The sequence below is a fragment of the Pundamilia nyererei genome, unplaced genomic scaffold (genome assembly GCF_000239375.1).
Source record: "Pundamilia nyererei isolate P.nyererei 1_Seehausen unplaced genomic scaffold, PunNye1.0 scaffold00038, whole genome shotgun sequence".
In the NCBI taxonomy this organism is placed as follows: Eukaryota; Metazoa; Chordata; class Actinopteri; order Cichliformes; family Cichlidae; genus Pundamilia; species Pundamilia nyererei.
This window is the reverse complement of record NW_005187439.1, coordinates 2,160,093-2,180,131: the sequence shown is the minus strand read 5'-3', so window position 1 is coordinate 2,180,131 and position 20,039 is coordinate 2,160,093. Positions and strand designations below refer to the sequence as shown.

Sequence of the window (20,039 nt, the reverse complement as noted above, 5' to 3'; positions counted from 1 at the left end):
GTGGATGACTGGTTGTGTAAAGCGCTTTGGGGTCCTTAGGGACTAGAAAAACGCTATACAAATACAGGCCATTTGTTTGAGTGGGGATTGGCTCAAACCTTTAAACATGTCGACAGCATGAATTGACTCATGATTGAAGCCTAATGACTTTACGACAAAACCAAAATCAATTAGTTAAAATCATCAAATGCTTTATAGTTTATTGTATTTGAGGACATGTGGAGATTGGAGCATATAGAGCTGTTTATACGTTTAAACGGATTTCAAAGCTTTTGTTAGCTGAAAAAAATGATAATTAGGACAGCTTTCACTGACCATGTGGTCATACAACTATAAATAGAAAGAATAAAAAGATAAAATAAATAAATAATTCAGACAAAACCCCTTCAGACTGTTTCTGGACCTCCTGTCATTCTGTAAAACAATAAGAGTACAGCTGATTTATGGGTTTCAGTTTGCCATGTTGTGTTATCATTAATAAACTTCACATTCCTGTCTTGGTCACCTTTTACCTTTTGTCCCATTTTGCTCTCCTGGGATTTCCTTCTTCGAAAGAACAGATACCAAAACACACGAGCCACAGAACAAAAACTTTATTGACTACAACGCACATATACACAATCTGCACCTCACTCCTCCTTTTCTGGTGATTTTGGGAGAACATCTTCGCTCTTGAACCAAACAGCTTCACTGGTGTGAGTGGCGATGATCGCTCGCTCAATGAAAGGTCCTGATACGGAAAGAGGAAAAGAAAGGAAGAAAAACGCTGTCGTCATAAAGAACGGCTCTTTTTAAGTGGAGGAGAAGCCAAACACAGACTGAAAACTGATATCTGCTTAATTGCAGGGCTAATGATCACTATCGACTGACAAATGATCCCCCTCCCTTCTGCTGCAAGTGTTAATGACAACAGATTTGAAATTAATGAAGTCAAACACATCACAAAAGGAAGATATGGGGTGGAGGTGGGTTGCAAAGTGGCTTGCAGGTATATAGCAGATGTAGGAAGTCTAAAGGAGCTCAGATGGCAGTGAAGCTCCCAGCAGAGAGTTGCTGTGTTGACATTAATGACAGAGGAGGTTGTGATTATTGAGTCAGGAGAGTGTTCACGACTTCTTACGCACTCCGTGACTCTGCTTTGTAACTTTATGCAGTTTACATTTTGTGGCTGAGCTGCTGTGAATCCCAAATGTTTCCAGTTTGACATAATACCACATAGTTACCTTAGAATATCTAGGCTCAAATTTGGCCTCAAAGCACTGATGATATCTGAGCTTCAGCAATGTATTTGTATCAATGTATTTTTTTCCTAAATCCAAAAATATCCCCACCGTCACAACGCAGCTACCGATAATACCGGTTACAGACTCCTGTTTGTCAGATTTACAGAATAAATTCATACTTTTTAATAAATAATTCACATTTAAAACATTTACATTTACAAATGAAAAGTTCTGTTTCTCCAGGCAGAATCTCCACCATGTCCGAGGTAACCTGGACTGACTCGTATTACTGAGACACTACAATCCTAAACCTGTTAATGGAGCATCATCTTGCATTAAGTTATGTTAAACAGCTTCTTTCCATCTCGTCCTCTTTTCTCTGTCTTTGGCTTACAAACTCCCTGCAGTCTTATTTCTCTCACGTATTTACTTTTAACATACTTATGAATAGTTATTTCAGCACTGCGTTCCCCGTCGTCTCCCGTCCTCTGCATTTATATTATTTTTTATTAGCATATTACGTCTTTGGTCGTGAATAACTCCCATCAGCCCCTTGGGGGGAGCTGGTCTCTTCTTCATACCCACACGCTGTATTTCCGCACTTCTCTCTCTGTTTTTAAGCACTTATCTGTGAAGTTTACTCTTGTTTTTGCCCACGCTGCTGCCATTAGCCTCTGTCTAAATGACTCTTAAAAACAGTAATGGAAATAAAGAAGCCAATCTAACAGTAAGTATTCCTGATATTCGCATTTTCTGATGCTTCACTACTGGTTGCCGAGGTAATTAAATTCTGCCGCGGGGTCCTTGTGTGATTCTTGTCAGGGATTTGTAACGTTTGCTGGCACAAGCTCAAAGACGCGTCTCTGCTGACGAGAGTTCAGCAGAGCCCAGGTGGCCCGGCTCGACGCCTTCATCGCCAAATGAAGCAGAGCCGTAACGACGCACCGAGTGAGACATTTCACTCAACCGACGTTGCGTTGAGGATGCCGCGCGTAGCCGAGCGGGTTCAGCAGAGCATTAACGCTTCAAGGGTGAGCGGTGAAGACTCCCACAGGGATCGTCGTCAGGCTGAAACTGCACACACTCAGGTTTACTGCGAGCACTATAAACAGAAGCATCTGCTGCGTGTGCAATCACACGGCTGCTGCCAGGAAACGGCGTGATGACTTCTGCCAGAAAAAGTCCCGTTTCTCTTCTTTTTGAGGTTTTGAAGGGTCAAAAACAAACAAACAAACAAACAAACAAACAAACAAACAGGCAACCGCTGGTGTCAGCCTCCTACTAGATGCACATATGGTGTCAATTTCAAAATTCTATGCCATGTTATTATCAATTTATGACAAGCTTCTCAGAGAACTTGACCCCTGACCTTTGACCTTGAGGTTACTGAGATTCGAACTCATCCGAGATCTTTAGTAGAAGCACCTACAGTTTCAATTTGAAAATTCTAGGTGACTTCACAACATTTTCACAGAATTTGACCTCTGACCTTTGGGTCAAAGTCGCTGAGATTTGGACTCGTCCTGCTAAAAGCAGATGCACGTACGGGATCAACGAAGCTCCAACGTCGTTGTTCTTATGTTATCACATTCACAAACTCAGGCGTCCATGTTGGGTGACGACATTACCCCATCAGCCTGAGGGATGAAAGTCAGTTTGATTTCCATGGTAACGAGCAACACAACCCTGCAGAGCTGCTGGTCTGGCTGTAAACCTCTGGAGGCCGTTCCTTTTTAATATGTTGCATTCACGGGGCTCATTCTGCTCGTTTTTCCCGCATACGTTAAAACATGAAGCGATTTTATTTTTTTGTAAAATGAAACGATTGCAGGTATGATTGAAAACTGACATGCAGGACCAAAGCAAACTTTCAAGACATTAACTCCATTCTATAATTTTATGAGAAGTATGAGGAAAAACAATAAACGATAAGAAAACCATTATTCTTTATTCTGCTGAAGAGACAAAGGTTTAGTGGTACTACGGTCTACACGAGAGAGATCGGAGTTCTCTCTATATGCACGGCTCCAGTTTAGATGGCGTCAGTGGTTTAAAGAGTCCTTTGTGAAAGCTCTGCAGTTTACTTCAGCGGGGAAAATGTTAATAACGTGGTATTTAGCAAGCTCAAAATTAGTTTTTAGATCGTTTAGGCCTTTCTCTCTAATGAGAATCCATTAGCTGATGATTACACTGCATCCTGTAAATCGAACAAAGTGGAGGAAAATGCAGAGAAATTACTGAACGAACTACAGCTTGATGGAAAAGCTGCCGACTCCTCTGCTTCCCTTCTTGATTTATAAGAAGAGAACCTGGACAAACGGCCATAATTTTTAACTCAGGGGTCATAGTTTTTGTTTAGGTTTAACATTACACTTCAGCTTCACGTCATACACTTTCTATGCTGCAGTGTTATGGTATGAAAATAAGTGGAACTCTCTTGAGGGAGTGATTGACACTCACAGGAAGAAGGCTCTGGGTTTGCACTGTGATGGCTGATGAGCTGTGCAAGAAGTCACCTGTGACAGCTTAGACCCACCCACTGACCCTAAGAGAGATAAGCCCTTAAGAAAATGCACGGACAGACAGACGGACGGATACATTTCCAGAGTTTTCAGCCTTCATATCTTTGCACGTACAGGACATACCCAAATCAATTTTCAGGGCTGGAAGAAAATCACACAGCGTCACAATCTGATACCAAAATCTCATTTTTGCTCAGCATGTTTTTCCCCCTATTTTCAGCATCAATACCATGGGATATATCATAGTTTCAAAGCAAACTGCACAAGTTTAATGTCTGTGCAGAGGAGCAGAAAACGTTGTGAAGCATAAATAAAGTTAATGTGAATGTGTTGAAACGCAGAGCAGAGAGGCCACAGGTTTGAGGGTCAGCCTGTTTTTTGTTGGGGTCTTTTTTCCACTGTGCATGGCGAGTCACCTCTTGAGAACATCAGTTCATTTTCAGTTGAACAAATGATTAAAATGATTCTTTTCTGGATCCCCATGAATGCTGTTTAAAAGTAGTTTCCTCCCAGCTGTACTCCCTTAATGTGCTTTTCTTCTTTTTAATAGAGCACAGGAATGATTCCATTTTTCCAGGTAAACAAGTTTAAAACACTTGCCCTGAAAAGTGCAGCAGTAAGCCTGAAAACACATCACAGAGAACACGTGGCTGGTGTGCTGCTAAACCTTTCCCTTCTCTCTGCATGAGTGGTGCTGCAGAGCCTGAAACTGAACTCGGGAGGGAAAGTAACACCATGCAGCAGCAGAAAGCTGGTATGATTTAGAAGCTTTCTATCGAGCATTCGAGCAGACAAAAATAAATCAAAAGTCTGCTATTTTTTCCCTGCGAGCTATAAAAGCAGAGGTAGGGCTTGGGGAACTGTCGGAGGGTTTTTGCTGTTGGTTTTGGTGAACATACATACCCAAGCTGGCTGGTCGGTGTGAACAAACATCAACCAGGATTGTCTGCAGGTTGGCGAAGATGTGCTCACTGGGCATGTCGAGCTAAGCAGAGGAGAGAAAACAAAATGTCTGAAACGTCCGATTATATTTACCATTTCTGAAATCCTCTGTACGTTCATACTGGTGAAAAATCAATGTGCTGCATTTAAACAAAGAACTCCAGCATTTCAAGTTAATTTCACACATGTAGTGCACCCCTGAGCACTTCCTGGACTCACCCGACAGAAGTGCATGCAAGAGTTTAAATGTCTGCCAGAGCCCTAACCATTGATGTCACACTGCAGCCTCCTGCTACACCTATCCAGGCAGATCTCCAACCTTGACCCCACAGAGAACTGCAAAGTACATAGCCTGCATATAAAAGATGGACGTGGCAACTGTGACATCACCTGAGTTTGCATTTTGAAGCCTCAATGTTACTTTTTGGTCACCGCCATGTTGGATTTTTTCCCTCATTTAGAAGAGAAGGTGGACAAGCTTGGTTAGCAAGCTGCCAATCACGTGTCAGATCATTTCATTTAGACTTTCTGACTCACTTTTGAAGTTAGCGATTGTGACCATTGAAGAAACTTCTTTTCTTGTAGTTCTGAACCAGCTTCACTTTTCAGCCTCAGAGGCTGACGGTGTGAATGCAAAGCAGATCATTTCCTGCTGTGTTGCAACAAAGTTAAACTGTACCGACCCGACTGTCCTGCGTTTATGTGTGAAAATGTCCTGATATGCTGAGTGCTTATAAACGAGCGAATATGTGTTCTCTGCATTTTAAATTCATGCAGATGTGATAAAAATATATAGAACAGGAAAACACCAAGTCTGTAACCAGCTGATACTACTGTTTTATTTAAAAATGTACCCAGTAGAAGCAAACACACACACACACACACACACATAAAGCATTTCCTCCCTAAACACACTCCAACATTTCCCTCAACCTTCCTCAGGGCGCATCGATTTTATGTCTCCATCCTTGTGGGAATTTATGCTTTTTTAATCAGGACTTTTTTTTCCTTTGCTTTGAGCTCTAAAACTTGCAAAACTTAAAACTGCCTCATCGCTGAAAACTTCCTCTGTTGGTTTTGCACACATTCACACAGCTCCTCCCATCAATGCACATTGCATGTACCGGTTTGTTATGACGTACCGTAGCTATCTGGGACCTAACATAGCAGTCGCTCTCCACCATGTACTCGTGACCCGTTTTAAATAGCTCCAACATCTTGGGAACGTTGATGCCGACTGAGCCTGAGAGTAAAGGGAGAAAACGGGAGAGAGAATAACTGATCAGCACTCATTATCTCGTAACGCATTCACACTTTAGACATCCAGTTATGGCTGTCGTCTTCACTGGTTGTGAGTGACACTGGATTAAAACTATCGACTGCTGAATGTGAAACATTTGAACTAAAAATAAAATGTCACTGAAGCCACAACAGAATTTTGAAGCACGAATTAGAAATAATAGAATTTCCTGTCATCATCATCAAAGACTGATATCATCAGCCTTCACTTTGTTGAATAAAAGTAGGCATTAAAATTCCAGTAACTCTTCAGACATTCAATTTTTCCTGATGATCTTTCAGATATTCCTAATTTGGTCACCTCGAGCCAGGAAACAGCCAATCAGCAGGACAGTTAAACGGTGAGGAGCTCAAACAGCTTGTTTCAATCAGAGGTTGGACTGAGATGCAGCATTAAGCAGCAGTATATGATAAATAAGGATTATTTTGAACTATAGCAGACAACCAATTAAAATAAATCAATAAAAAAGGTGCTGAAATTGGACAGGTTCACCTTAACCTTCAACACGGCTCAAGGTAAAAACAACTCTTAACCTGCAGCTCACCTCTCTTGCTCTTTGGAAACTTCTTCCTCAGTTTGTTTTTCAGTGGTATGAGCTTCGGCAGGATGTCGGGAACCGCCACATAGAAGTCTGCTGAAACCTCATCATCCAAGATCTTAAAAAAGAATAAAACCACATGACCACAAATTAGTTTAAACATTAAGACTCCTGCAGGTTTTGGTCCTCATCTACCCAAATCTGCTGCTATACTGGTGGTCTCCTGTTGTCTCATTACTGTTATCATAAGCTCTGTGCATAAACTGGACCTGTGGAGACTGAGATTTTCAGGCTGTGAGGTCTGACCTGTGGACTGCCTGCCTGCAAAAGATGTGTGCTGTCGATTCTTTAAAAAGTCAGTTTTAAAGTTTTTTAATAATTTAACAGTTTGCCTCACAAACAAGTAAACAGCACAGAAATTTGGAGAGAAACAGAAAAGTAATACTTTTTTTCAGTTTTCCCGGTAAACTCGATCTGACCTCACGGGATGTGCCGTTTAGCTCAGTTTAACCAACTCACCGGCTGTATGAGCTCCACTCCTCCAGCAAACACCGCTCCGTTCTCCCGAGCAACTGTGGCTTGATTAGCATCCTGCAGAGACACAACCAAAGACACCCGCGCCCATTTAAATCTGATTTGGGTGCGTCAACGTCTGGCAGACCCCAACGATGTCATTCATTATGGCCGTTAACACGCTCATCTAAGTTACAACCCACGGCCTGCGCAGCTTGACAGGACTATTAATCAAACCCTGCTCGTCGGGTTCTACGATAAAAAGCAGCCACGACCGAAGCACATTCATTACAGACAAACAGGGAGACAAATAAAAGGTGCTGCTGCTGCTGCACATCTGAATCATGCACCGACAAAATTAAAACAATTCATCAACAACAGACACACAAATGGCTACGAAATGAAGATTCAGTGAGGCTAAAATAAAAGTTTTTACCTCTGTAAAAACTAAAACTCTGTTCATCTCTGCCTTGAAGGCGTGCGGTAAGTGCACAGTGCTGACGAAGGGGTCGACTTTTTTCTGCAAGGAGGAAAAACAGAGTAATTTATTATGAGTAACAACACCGGGTATGCTGCAGGAAAAGAGCAAAAGAATCTGGAAACAAATAAGGAAAAGCGAGGATGTCAATCACAGAGCAGGCCTGCATAATCAAGCATTAAAGTTATTCAGCCACCACTTTAATTTTTCATTTCTCTAGAGAGTTCATAATTCATAATGCATGGGAACATTAGTTCTGCAGTGACAGACAGCTAAGAGTAAGACAGAGTTTGTCTCCCGTGGACCCTCTGGACAGCACAGCAGCAGCTCTGCAGCCCTGCGATGTGTAAGAAAGAACGAAAAGAAGCACTTGTGAGGCTTTTATTCCTCGGTGCCGCGCTGTTTTCAGCAGATTAACTGAAACTGCTCGTGCTGCAAAGATTGATGTCATGAATAACCCTCAGATTGGTGGAAGCGAGGCGTGACAGTGACAGCCAGAATGGGAAAGCACCAAATAAATCCAAATAAGTCTGCCAAGTGTGACTGCTAAAATTTGTCTTCGGCACACACACAAACACGCACAAACACACACACTGGCAGATGATCAACCCTCATCAGGATGTTCTTTTCTATTCTGAGGTTCCAGCTTGATGATAAAAGGAAAAGCAGCCCGTGGTTTCTGGGACACTAAAAGGGTTTGATGGAACCAACGTGTGAATAGCAACAAAGTCAGAAAAGCAGGGAGCAGTTTGAAGCCATGATGTGAATCACCTTGCTGTGCTCAGAAGACTGGGCTCCAGCAATGTTAACATACATGGTAAATGTCAAAGTAACATCCACAGAGGACCCAAGGATGGAACAGAGAAACAGCCCTCTTCGTCAATATGCTTGCACTGAAATTTCTTTGAAACTGAGCCAATTCTGTTCTGGAGAATTTATAGGACATGATGCAGCTGCTGTGTGTATTTTTGTGTTTATAGTAGTTATGTCTGCTGCCTTCTTGTCCAACATATTAATGAAAAACGCTTCTCTAATCACTTCCACCTGGCAGAGAACACAATTAAAGAAACCTCCCCTAGTACCACAGTTAGCCGTCCTTGTCTTTGTGCCATTCAGTCAACATGAGTTTCAGTGTTTTTGTCATTATTACCTTCTTCTCCAGCTTCATGTCCAGCTTCAGATCTATGTAAACCGGCTGATTGTGGGGAGTGAAGTCTAACGCCTGGAATTTCTTCAGCATGTCAATTGCCTCCGCTGGGTCATGCAGAGTCCGTGGGTAGTACCTCATAACATATACGTCATCCACAGGCGCCCATGCCGTCTTACCGAAAGGCTTATGTCTGTTTTTGTCATCGATGACCCTCTTCTCTTTCTTCACCTCCTTTTCTGCGTCGTCTTTTTTGTCTTTCTTTAGTGTCCTGGCAATCAAAAGGGGAGATGTTAACCTGAGAAATATCTGAGTCACCAGGTCAGCATCTAATTTCTCTCAATTTTATTGTTCGCACTAACCAGAAAACTGCTCAGAATGGGAAAAATGGGGTGAGTCAAGCAGAAACCCCCCCACCTTTAGAGCCAGTAAATCATTTCTGGGTGACAAGCTTTAAAGGTCTGTAAACTCACTTGACAGCTGCAAAAGTTCTGACAGGTAGATTCCTTGGTGCAGTCTGTGAGACACCTGAGTAAGCTGGACCGCTGGCACTCAGTAGCTGCCTCTGACATCCTGCTAAAACTGTGAAGACAGGCGAGGAAAAAAGCTTCATAAGGAGTTTAAACAAACAGACACGTGCTGTTTTTTTCCTGTGGGACACAACATCAAACTGCACACCATAATTAAGAGAAACGCTCTGTGATTTTATAAAACATTTTTAATGAACTTTGCATAAACTAAATGCATCAAAGTATCTTTTTATTTCCAGCAGACAAGCTGATGATGAGCATCGGTGTTTAACGCTACCTAATTTAAGTATACCACTGTCTTTTGCATGACAAGCACTTCTCCCTGATGTGCATCTGCATCAGTGAGTTATTTAAAAAATCATGGTTTACAGTCTCAGTCTTCCACAAAGAATGAAACCCACACTGATGGTGTAAGTTTTAGCAGTACCCATCATAAACTGTTTAAGTGAATCTAAATGTTTCTTTGAATGTTTTATTGATGCTGTGCTGCCAGGATGGAAGACATGTTTTATCATTAATATCAGCTTCATAAATACAATGTGGAAGAATTTTGGGAGGACATTATTGAAATTATTTTATAATAACAAGAAGAGGTCAACTAAACATATATTCTTATGTTATTGCTAGTTTTCTGTATTGATGCTCTGCTCTCTTTTGTTTTTTAATTATTTTGGCAGTGACATGCTAAAGCTTTTTAGGATGGGCGAAATGGCAAAAGCTGTTGTGATTTTGTTAATGCCAGCCCTACTGTAAATGTCTTGTAATGCTGGCATCAATTCATCGGGAGAAGAACACTTTATTGAAAACCTGAAATATTAATGGCTTCCTTGCAAGTTTTACCTGCAAAGTATTAAGTGTTTATCTATTTGGAAATTCTTCTTAGTACAGTAAATGTGAAAATAAAAAGAAATTATACCTTCCAATACTAACCGATGGGAGTTTCTTAATGAAGTGGTGTAAGTTTTGGCTATGGCTCATGTATTTTCAAAACATATTGATTTTGGATGACTGTTACATTACACTGGTTGCACTGCATTGGTTTTACTGGTCGGTCAGACCACTTACGATCAAATTAGGATAACTGACTCAATGAAACGACTGTTGGGCGATATCATATTTAAAATCCAACATTTTAATTTACATCAAGAAAATCGTTGGTTTCAAGTAAATTATCACAAAAATTCGTTAATAATTTATATGATTTTTAATCCGGCATATGGCGACCCAAATTAACTCTTAAAATACGACTGCAATGACAGCTTCTGACCGCACATCACGGCTGAAAGGAAACATAACATGAAAATCTAATTAATTTAAGAAGTATCTGGTTAATCAGAGCAATGCCGATTTAAAGTGTATCAAAAATTAAAAGAAAATCAAATATTGTTGATTCGTGAGAAAATTAAGTGACGACAAACAAGCTGATAATATGTTAAACAGTCAAACAGCAGGTTGGCTATTGGTTAGCTAACAGTGAAGCCAAAAGGCTACACAAAGAGATCTCTGAATCGAGCCCAGAGACAAAAGCGAGAAAACAGGAAAGGACAAACGCAGCCTATAAACACATGCCTTTGTTTTTTTTAATGTTATCTAAAAAGAATCCAATTTCACAACAAAACAACTGACCTTTCCACACAGTACGCGTGCAGGTTGCCATGTCAGGGAATCGCGCTTGGCCGTGTGAAAACAGAGGTAGGGAATAAATGGTTCCGCCTCGGAAACGATCAAATGTTAGTTGAAAAAACGGAAAAGTTTTAGTTCTGCTGCATATTCTGAAACAAAATAATAATAAATAAAAATATAAACTACCTGACAACAGTCTGAGGGTAGTACATTTTCATTCGGCATATATTTATTTAATTAATATTTACTTATTATGATAAAAAACTAAACGAATGTAGAGACAGCTGTACTCTACTCGCTGCTATAGGAAGAAAATTGAGCATTATAAAAGTTTTGAACTAAAACCCGGACGCCGAATTTTAGGTTTCAAACCATCCTAGCTATGTATAAATTATGTAAGACATGGTTTATCTTATTATCTCTATACGACCATATTTTGGAGAAACGATACATGAGAAATATTATATGACTTAATATTAAGGTCACTGAAAAAAATCCAATAGGACTCCTGGGTGGATAACGAGAATTTTTTTATTTATCTATTTTTTAATTCATACATATTGCGCAGGCGCGTAGTTTCCCGCCACTGTCCTACCAGATATGCTACACCATACCAGGACGAAGATAATTTTTCCCACTATTTACAGGTAATTAAGCGTTTGTTACTAACATTAATATTATCTATTAATAGAAAATCATGAGTGGAGCCTGAGTTATTTCTCACTGAGCTTTAGCATTAGCCTACTGTAAAAAAGGGAGTGTATGTTGCATGTTATCTAATTGTATTAGAACAACTTCTTTACTAGTTAGCGGTGGTAAAATAGCTCCTGCCAAAACAGTTGTGACTATTAGAAATATTGGCTCCAAATATTTTGTCTTTGTGTGTTTCTTTATATGGAAAAATGGCTTTGGATTTACCTGTGGAAGCTAGCATATATATAATTTCTTTCTGTAACACTGAATTAAATTGACATCTCAGATTTGATTGATGATTCTATCATATGCAGAATGACCGCTGAAATTAAAAACTAGTTTAGATAACCCATTTAACTGCTCTGATGTATTTCAACATGGGTGTCAAGTTATGATATTGCTTATAGAAGGACTTGGATATTATGGTAAATGGCCTGTATTTATATAGCGCTTTACTAGTCCCTAAGGACCCCAAAGTGCTTTACATATCCAGTCATTCACACACTGGTGATGGCAGCTACATTGTAGCTACAGCCACCCTGGGGCGCACTGACAGAGGCGACACCGAGCCCTCTGACCACCACCAGTAGGCAACGGGTGAAGTGTCTTGCCCAAGGACACAACGACCGAGAATGTCCAAGCCGGGGCTCGAACCGGAAACCTTCCGATTACAAGGCGAACTCCCAACTCTTGAGCCACTATCGCCTAGATAAATTCACTAAAGTACAGTCATATCACCCTAATTGTAGGTAAATAGGAGACAGGGTACTTTATTGTCTATTATATCTAGAAGTAGCTTTTGTATTAATCTTACTTTGAATCATGTCCTTCTAATTTTAATCAGCCCATGACATTATTTGACATAAATATGTGTAATTTCCTGTTATTTGTGACCACTTAATAATTAACGTACTTCAGTAAATATGTCCTAATGAGCAAAACTGTCAGTCGTTTATTAAGCAACACAGCTGGTTTTCCTTCAGACCCAACTAAGATTTCTTCGGGATTGCCATACACTTTTCTGTCCAGAAAAAACTTTGCTTACTAAAGAACATGCACTAAAATATCTAATATCGGGAAAGTATTTTTGTTGAGATCTGGCAAAAGATATTTTGAGATGATTGTTTTAGTCTCTCCACAGAGCCCATCAACAGCAGGAAGTTTTGTTCATCAAAACAAATGTGGTGGTGACAGCATGCACTTAGTCAGTGTAAGTTTCTACAGTATAAGAAGTGTCTACCACTAAAAATAATGTTATTTAGTTCTTGTCCACTAACTTTGTGTTTTTGAAGCATGAAAGGGTGCAGTTCATTCACAAATGCTGTGGTAATACACAATGAATAAAGTTCTTTTTAACGATTTCTTAGTAATGGATGGAAAAATGGATTTGTGTTTAGTTTTAGGTGAATTTATTATATCTGTCTTGAAAACAAACACATGTTGACCTTATGCTGCCATCTAGTGGCAGTTATTACAGCAGTTTTTTTTTTTTAAGCTGAGGATAGAGAATTTGCTCTTATATGAAGTTTGATATTGTAAGCTGTCCATCATTTATGGGGTGAAGTAATTTTACTGTTGCAGGTTCATCTCATCCTGATGCTGATGAGGAAGACATGAATTGTGGTGGAGCTGCATTGGACTATTCAAAGAAAGAAATAAAGGATAAAGGCTCTGGGCCTATAAACCATCAACAGCACCTGATGAAAGTTGAGCATCTTGAAAGCATCAGATCAGATAATTCATATGAAATGAACAGACATAGGACTGCTGCACTTAGGTAAGTGCAGTGACTAACTGTCCCGACCATATAGGTTATGGAGAAAATAAAGTGAGGACAGATATTTCTTGAACAGATTTGCAACCTTTGATGTTAAAAGCATACCCTGTACATTGCTACAAGATGTCATGTCTGAAAGTCTTTTAGGTTTTAGCTCCTGTTTCTCAGAAAGCTGGGAGTTTGAGGTAATGTTACTTATTAAGTGGCATAAAGAGCTTTGGACTGCAAAGCATCAGTGCCACTGCGACAGGAAGCTTCAGCCACATTTGGCTTTAAACTTTCTCTCTCAGGGGTCATTTAACATGTGAATACAGCCATAGTAAGTGACTGTAACTTATGTGAATGTCAGACTGGGATGACAAGGAGGATAAAAATTGGCTTGAAAGTAAAGAGTGGTTTACATTAGTGTTAATGGGTGCCATTTTTGTAACTTTCAGGCTTGTACAGCTGTCTGAAGTAGGGAAATAAATTAGAATAGCTTTGTTGTGAATTCAGCTGGATTAAAATACAGTTGATGTAAGCATAGAGTTTAATTGCAGAGAGAAACAAACAGATGCAATGTTAGTTGCATGAGCTGCTTACACTAAACACATTCTAGTTTTCTGTTATTGTGAGGATCTTGTTTTCAGAACTAAATCCTCATCCACTCAGTTTTTGGTTCCTTTGGTAAGATTTGGCCTGGTTTGGTGGCAAAAGTTTGTCTCTGTTGGAAAAATCCTGACAATAAGTTTCGTGCCAGACTGAATCTCGTAACAATGTTAAAAGGCACTGATGAAAACAACATGATTCCTGAAATCAGGAACACAGGTGACATGCATGTTGTTTAGTTTCCGAACTTTTGATTGTCAGATCTTTTTATTGTGCTGCAAACAGAATATACTGTGTGATGATTATGAGCAGATTACAGAAGCATAAACTTGGTGTCAAAGTCCTAACTTGTGGCTGTCACGTCTGTTTCATGCTTCCAGAGACAACCTGGAGATGACCCAGAACTTCAGTCAAGAGAACTACAGAACTGGAGATCTGTCTTCTTCAGACGATGACTCGTTAAGCTTGTTGAAGGATCTCAGTCCCAGGCAAAACAAAGAAGTAGCTCGGGTTGTGCTCATAGCTGATTCAGATCCAGAAGCAGGGAACAAAGAGACAAAACAGAAAAGAGAGATGAAAATAAATCATCTCAAACCAACTGAACCTGTGACATCCAACTGTATCCAGTCTACATCAGGCTACGGAGAAGCTTCATCACAAGCAGGTAATTACCGTCATTATGTTATGTCACATGTTTTAGCTTAATTTATGTTTACAAATCTGCTTTTAATTATCTTATTCAAGCAAAAGTCTCACGACGTGTGAAAATTCCCTCCCAAAAAAACCTTCACAAGAGAAATGGAACGGGAGAGACTCTGCTACACGCTGCATGCAAGAAAGGAGATCTCATTCAAGTCAAAATGCTCATTCAAGCAGGAATCAGTGTCAACATGGAGGACTACGCAGGTGTGTCACAGCTCAATCACATCTGTACTCTGACAGCGTCATCCTCTGTCTGTCATCAAACACAAACTCCATTGTGATCACTAAATATTGACTTCAACTATCAGGATGGACGGCTCTTCACGAGGCGTCTGCTGTGGGTGATGAAGCGGTGGTGGAGCAACTGTTGAAGGCTGGAGCTGATGCTAATGTTAGAAGCTTTGATGGAGTGACACCTCTACATGATGCTGTTTTCAGTGGACACTATCAGGTGATGGACAAACTTTTAAGGTGCAGAAAATTGTTTTTTGTAACACTTTCCACATGTCGGTAGATGCAAAGTTTCACAACCTTTACAGACTTTGATTCATCTGTCATGCTGCATTAGATAGAATGCCCTTGAGAAATAGTTTGATGTGAAATTCATGTGTGCTGCGCAGGTAGTGAAGCTTCTCCTTCAGTCTGGAGCAAATGCCAGCGACAGGAACACTAGTGGCCTCAGTGCATTAGATATGGCAAAGGAAGAACACATCAAAGAGCTGCTCAGGACTTTCCAGGTTTCTTCTGTTAATCACACAAAGTCCTATAATGCATCTTCAAAGCACAGAGAACCAGGTGAGCAACACCAGAGTGTCTTATGTAGTATTTACGTCACTGCCGTGCAGCAATAGTAGATACAAAACCCACGTTCTTGTCTTGCAGGCTGGGTTGTTGTTATGGTGAAGGGAATATCACTGAGCTGCTTTTAGAGCTGGAGATGAAAACTAATAGATTAACTAGTAGATTCTAAACCATAGGACACAGTGCTGAGTGGCTGGATGAGCAGTAGAGAAATGAAATCTGAATGTTGGATCGTTTCAGGTGCCACGTCCTCAGAGCCTCGCTGCCAGAGCAGTCCTAACTGCAGTGAAACATCCAACCTACAGTGGAGGGATTCAGGTGATAAAGGCGGAGCCAGGGGGCCCAGAGATTTTGAGCTGAGACAGAAAGATGCCACCACTCATAATGTGAGAGTGTGTTACACTTTCAGTAGACTGTCAGCTAAGCTGGATTTAATGGGCATGGACAAAAACAGTTCTTTCAACCATTCAATAGGCCTAATTAACAAATTACATGTATTATCACTTTATTGAAAGGTTCACAGGTGTGACTATTTTGATGCGATAATCTGTCTCTTATTTTTTTATTATATAGCCGAGTCATTCAGAGGCAATAACAGTGATTTTGGAGGAGGTCAGAAGGAAACAAACAGAAATGTCAACTTGGCCTCTGACAAGTCTGAATGATGCAGGTAAAAGCTGCGTTAAAAGACAACCAGAAAGATACTAAGCGTGTTTTATTGACCATATTTGTGCTTTTTTACAGACAGATATCATGCAGCTCTAACGGAGATCCAGAGTGTGCTGATTGAGGCGCTCGCCAAGCAGCAGTCAGAGAAGGAAAATCTTGCCCGAAAATATCGGTCAGTACAGGAACTGCTCTCATCTTTGGCCTAAACGAAACTTTGTGAGAAAGCACCTTGCTTTTTCAGACTTTCAGGACATATCTACATTAACTGAACAGTAATTGTGTACTGTTTTCAACAGAGAATTATTTAAACTATATTTCCTAAAGTGAGCAAAGAGTTTGGCAATGTCATTCATTTGTTTTCAGTAAGTAGTGCCTCCACCACAATAAGAGTTGGCTGGAATGGTGGTGAAAGTGAGATATTTAAAGTCTTTTTGATGGAAGTTTGACCTGTTTTACCTCTGGTTGTTTAAACCACGCAACTAAAGTGAAACTAAGTTACATCAATATATTTTATTACGGGGAACTTAACAATGGCTGATGTTCTTGTGTTGACTTTTATTTAATTAAAATTTGAATCAGATTCTTTTTTTTTCATGACTGATAAAATGAGTCATGATAGATGAAATTTAAGAACCACTGGATTAACAGCTAACTCTGTTGCCTTCTTGTGTTAAATAAAAAGAATTACATGATATTTCATTGTCAACGGTCCAACAGCAGTAGAAACTAAATAAAGGTATTTCAAGTATTTAGAAATACGCTGTGCTTCGGTTTATTGCTGTGATGGTTTTTAATGAATCTATTCCGGTCTTTACTTCAAGTGTAACACTCTTCTTTGATTTTCTTGGTGTAGGAGTGTGCCTGACTGCCTTCGTCACTGTTTGCTAAAAAGTCAGATCTCATCCCTTGCTTCATGCCAGAGAACCTTGATAGAGATACTCCAGAACCAAATGTATTTGGTGGAAATGTACATTAACACGAGAGCCAAACTTTCACTGGATTCTTCAAAACCCAGAGAAACACGTGGATATAATCAATGTAGTCATAAAGCACCTACACCTGCTAACCTGTTGAGGTCGACCAGATGCGACCAGTCAGCCAGTAGCTGTCCAGACACTCCACAACCAGGAATTGCTTTAGAGCATTTTGGTATAATGATCAGACGAAAAAATGCTTTGATTCAGAACAGAGCCGTGGACAACAGCAGACGTCTCTCTGTGCTCATCCAGAGGGGAATCATCTCACCTGGAAGTGCCCTACAGCTGCTGTTGAAGGTCAGCAAAAAGTCTTACTGTTTTTTATCATGTGACCATGTGAACCTTTTAATAACAATGAGTAATGACTGGCTGCTATTCTACAATTTACATATCAATATGTAGTTTTTTTTTACCAATTCATTGGTTACTCCCACCATGTGTGAAGATACAAACTGTTATACTGGTATCATAGTCTTTTTGCTATTATAAAACATAAACAAATAACGTAAAGCAGCGGTCGGGCATAAACCGGTCCGTGGCGCAAAAAAGGTTGGAGACCGCTGACATAAAGGATCCATAGTCAGGATTGCAGATTTTGTTTGTCTATCTTGGAGAGGACATATCAAAGAGGGAAAATCTGAACAACTTCATTTTCTTAATTTCTGGAGATTTTTTGTGGCGTTACTACTTTAATATAGGGTTGAAATATCTGCATTTATGTAAAGAAAAAACATCAGACACCAGGTGACGGTGTTACTCGTATAGTTAAGATAAGAAAAAATATTGACAAGATTATTGAAATTAAAAAAATAGTTTTCAATTTTTTTATTAAAAGACTTGATTGATAACTAAGTTTGATACGAAATGTTTGATAACAGACAAATACACATTGTCGGGATTTGTGCAGATCAGGACTGTAAAAACCATTGTTGAACAGGCAATGTTCAAGAAGCGTGGTTAACGTAGTTGTCAGTGAGGCTAAGTCTCCAAACTCAGGGTGCTGGTTTAGCTCAGTGCGTTAAGCAGGTGACCACATGCCATATGGCAGCTGGCCTGGATTCAAGTCTGACCTGTGGCCCTTTACCGCATGTCTTTTCTCTCTCTGTTAACTGATACTTGAGATTGAAAAAAACATGGTCAGCCAGGGTGACAATCCTTGTGTTCTTGATATAGGAAGGAATGTATTCCCTGAAATCTACAACTGCATCGACAGTGAATTTTAAAACAATCTTACTTTTTTCAGGGTCACTGTCACTTTGCTAATGTGCTGGCCGATGGCTCCATTCTGAGTAAAGGAAAGGTGCACTTGGCTCCTGAATGCTGGCTCAAGTCGATTCTGGGGAAAAACATCCCAGTCAGCTCAGCATATGCCTGGGACAAGGTTCGATACCCACTCATGTTATCATAAAAATAATGAATCTCTTGTAGTAGCTCACACAAGCAGCCTGAGGTGATTTTTAGATAGAGCAGCCCGCATGAGGGAAAAATGAATGAGTTCATTCATTACTATCAGACCACTCCTGCAGGTCCTTATGAAGAAGAAAAAGAAACAGAAAATAATTCATAAGTTCATAAGAAAGAAAACTGCTTCCTTTTTCATTGTGCATCTTTATTCTGTAATTTGTGGCTTGTGTTGTTTTAATTACCCGAATATGTTGCTGAAATGTGAGTTGTATGTTCTTAAAGTATTTATAGAGCACAAGTTGTCTTTTCTACAATATTTGATACATCTGCTTAACAAATATTTTCATCTACAAATAAATAATGACCATAAAAAATGTGACTTAGATTCAGGTAGCAGAGGAGTATGAGCAGTAGAGCAACTGTGCTCTTGTTAATTTGTGCAGCACATGGAGTAAAGTAACTAAAATATTATTTGAATTGCATCTTTCAAGATAAGCGGAAGCGAATGGATGGATTAAATAAATTCAACTTGTTGAAAGAAAAATTACAATTTTCTTCACATATATGGTTAAAAAATACTGTTATTATCACACATGAAATTTCGCTGGATGTAAACTTATTTTTCCTTTGTAGGCTATAAATTATATAGTGTTTGTTGTAGAGCGGTGTTCAAAACTCAGGTTCCACATATCCTACAATTGCTCATTTCTAGACATGGATTTTACTGGTTAGATATTTGTGAACTCTGAACATTTTCTATAATTTCCCCAGGTGACATTCAGAGGCAGATCTTTGTCTTTTTACTTACTGAACATGGAGGGTGATGAAAACACACCACAAAAGTGTCTTGAGGAAAACCGCACAGGCAGTTCTTCTAAAGAGCTGATAACTACTGGTATGTTCATGTCTGCTGACAAGTGTAGCCCCTACATCTGATCCAACACTTCCTGCCTCATGTTTACAGTCAGGTCCCTGCAGCAGGTGGAGAACTAGTTCATGTGGCAATGCTGCAATCCAAAAAAACACTGCCATCGGCAGCTGCGGTCCAAGACAAAGGAGTTCACTTGCAGAATGACAGACTTATTGGAGAGACTGCTGACTATTTCTTCTTTATTTGTTTGCCAAAAGGTATTCAGTAAATAAAGGATTTACAGAGGAGCACTTTGTAAACTGTTCGCCACTTTGGAAAATCCTTGAAAACACTACTATGACATTTCTTTTAAGGCTACTCAAACAAACAAAGAGGGCACAAAGGCAGCTGATAAAGCCTAGGTATCAGTCTGTCACTGCATTATTAAGTTATATTGTAGTTCTTTTATTGTATTGTCTTTTAATTACGCAGGAACAGACAACTTGAACCATCACATGAAGATCAAGATCATCCATTTGGTGAACGATGAAGAGCTGCTGCCAAATGCTGTAATGGACATGTACTGGGACAAGCTCATAAAGGAAGACTACTCAGAGTCTCAAGACTGGGCAAGTTAATTATTGTAACTTGCTCTACTCATATTTTGACTGTTCTACTTAGTTATTTTAGGATCATTTGCATTTGCTGTACTTTTTCCTATACACACACACACACACACACACACACACACATATATATACC

The 20,039-nt window shown here is 39.8% G+C and overlaps 2 protein-coding genes across 4 annotated transcripts; one reads left to right on the top strand and one right to left on the bottom strand.

The window, feature by feature from the left end:
* Positions 1 to 578: 578 nt before the first annotated feature.
* Positions 579 to 11,028, bottom strand: mrpl1 (mitochondrial ribosomal protein L1). The gene is made up of 10 exons (XM_005730562.2): positions 11,003 to 11,028; positions 10,820 to 10,965; positions 9,137 to 9,245; positions 8,667 to 8,934; positions 7,475 to 7,558; positions 7,045 to 7,116; positions 6,532 to 6,643; positions 5,830 to 5,930; positions 4,649 to 4,730; positions 579 to 730 (listed from the first exon to the last, which is right to left on the bottom strand). The coding sequence occupies exons 1-10, from the start codon at positions 11,026 to 11,028 to the stop codon at positions 630 to 632; spliced, it is 1,101 nt and encodes a 366-aa protein (XP_005730619.2). The 3' UTR covers positions 579 to 629.
* Positions 11,029 to 11,398: 370 nt separating this feature from the next.
* LOC102212411 (putative ankyrin repeat domain-containing protein 31) lies at positions 11,399 to 20,023 on the top strand. Of its 3 annotated transcripts, none has more exons than XM_013910213.1 (14): positions 11,399 to 11,463; positions 12,651 to 12,719; positions 13,091 to 13,286; positions 14,255 to 14,538; positions 14,619 to 14,780; positions 14,885 to 15,027; positions 15,197 to 15,371; positions 15,618 to 15,763; positions 15,951 to 16,047; positions 16,122 to 16,218; positions 16,900 to 17,320; positions 18,267 to 18,404; positions 19,199 to 19,322; positions 19,770 to 20,023. In XM_013910213.1, exons 3-14 carry the CDS (start codon positions 13,123 to 13,125, stop codon positions 19,913 to 19,915), a joined length of 2,097 nt encoding a protein of 698 aa, XP_013765667.1. In that variant the 5' UTR covers positions 11,399 to 11,463; positions 12,651 to 12,719; positions 13,091 to 13,122; the 3' UTR covers positions 19,916 to 20,023. The 3 variants fall into 3 exon arrangements, with proteins under 3 accessions (XP_013765667.1, XP_013765666.1, XP_013765668.1); XM_013910212.1 differs by having other exon boundaries at positions 12,640 to 12,719; XM_013910214.1 differs by lacking the exon at positions 19,199 to 19,322 and having other exon boundaries at positions 12,640 to 12,719; positions 19,770 to 19,838.
* The last annotated feature ends 16 nt before the right edge of the window (positions 20,024 to 20,039 follow it).

What these genes read in the sequence shown, in the direction of transcription:
- mrpl1 (XM_005730562.2), bottom strand. Translation starts at nt 11,028, where the DNA reads ATGTACTACCCTCAGACTGTTGTCAG. An exon ending in TACCCTCAGACTGTTGTCAG is followed by an intron (nt 10,966 to 11,002) that starts GTAGTTTATATT and finishes ATTTTGTTTCAG; the next exon opens with AATATGCAGCAGAACTAAAA. An exon ending in TTAGGTCCCAGATAGCTACG is followed by an intron (nt 4,731 to 5,829) that starts GTACGTCATAAC and finishes TCCTCTGCTTAG; the next exon opens with CTCGACATGCCCAGTGAGCA.
- LOC102212411 (XM_013910213.1), top strand. Translation starts at nt 13,123, where the DNA reads ATGAATTGTGGTGGAGCTGCATTGGACTATTCAAAGAAAGAAATAAAG. An exon ending in AAGATGCCACCACTCATAAT is followed by an intron (nt 15,764 to 15,950) that starts GTGAGAGTGTGT and finishes TTTATTATATAG; the next exon opens with CCGAGTCATTCAGAGGCAAT. An exon ending in TAAAGAGCTGATAACTACTG is followed by an intron (nt 19,323 to 19,769) that starts GTATGTTCATGT and finishes TTAATTACGCAG; the next exon opens with GAACAGACAACTTGAACCAT.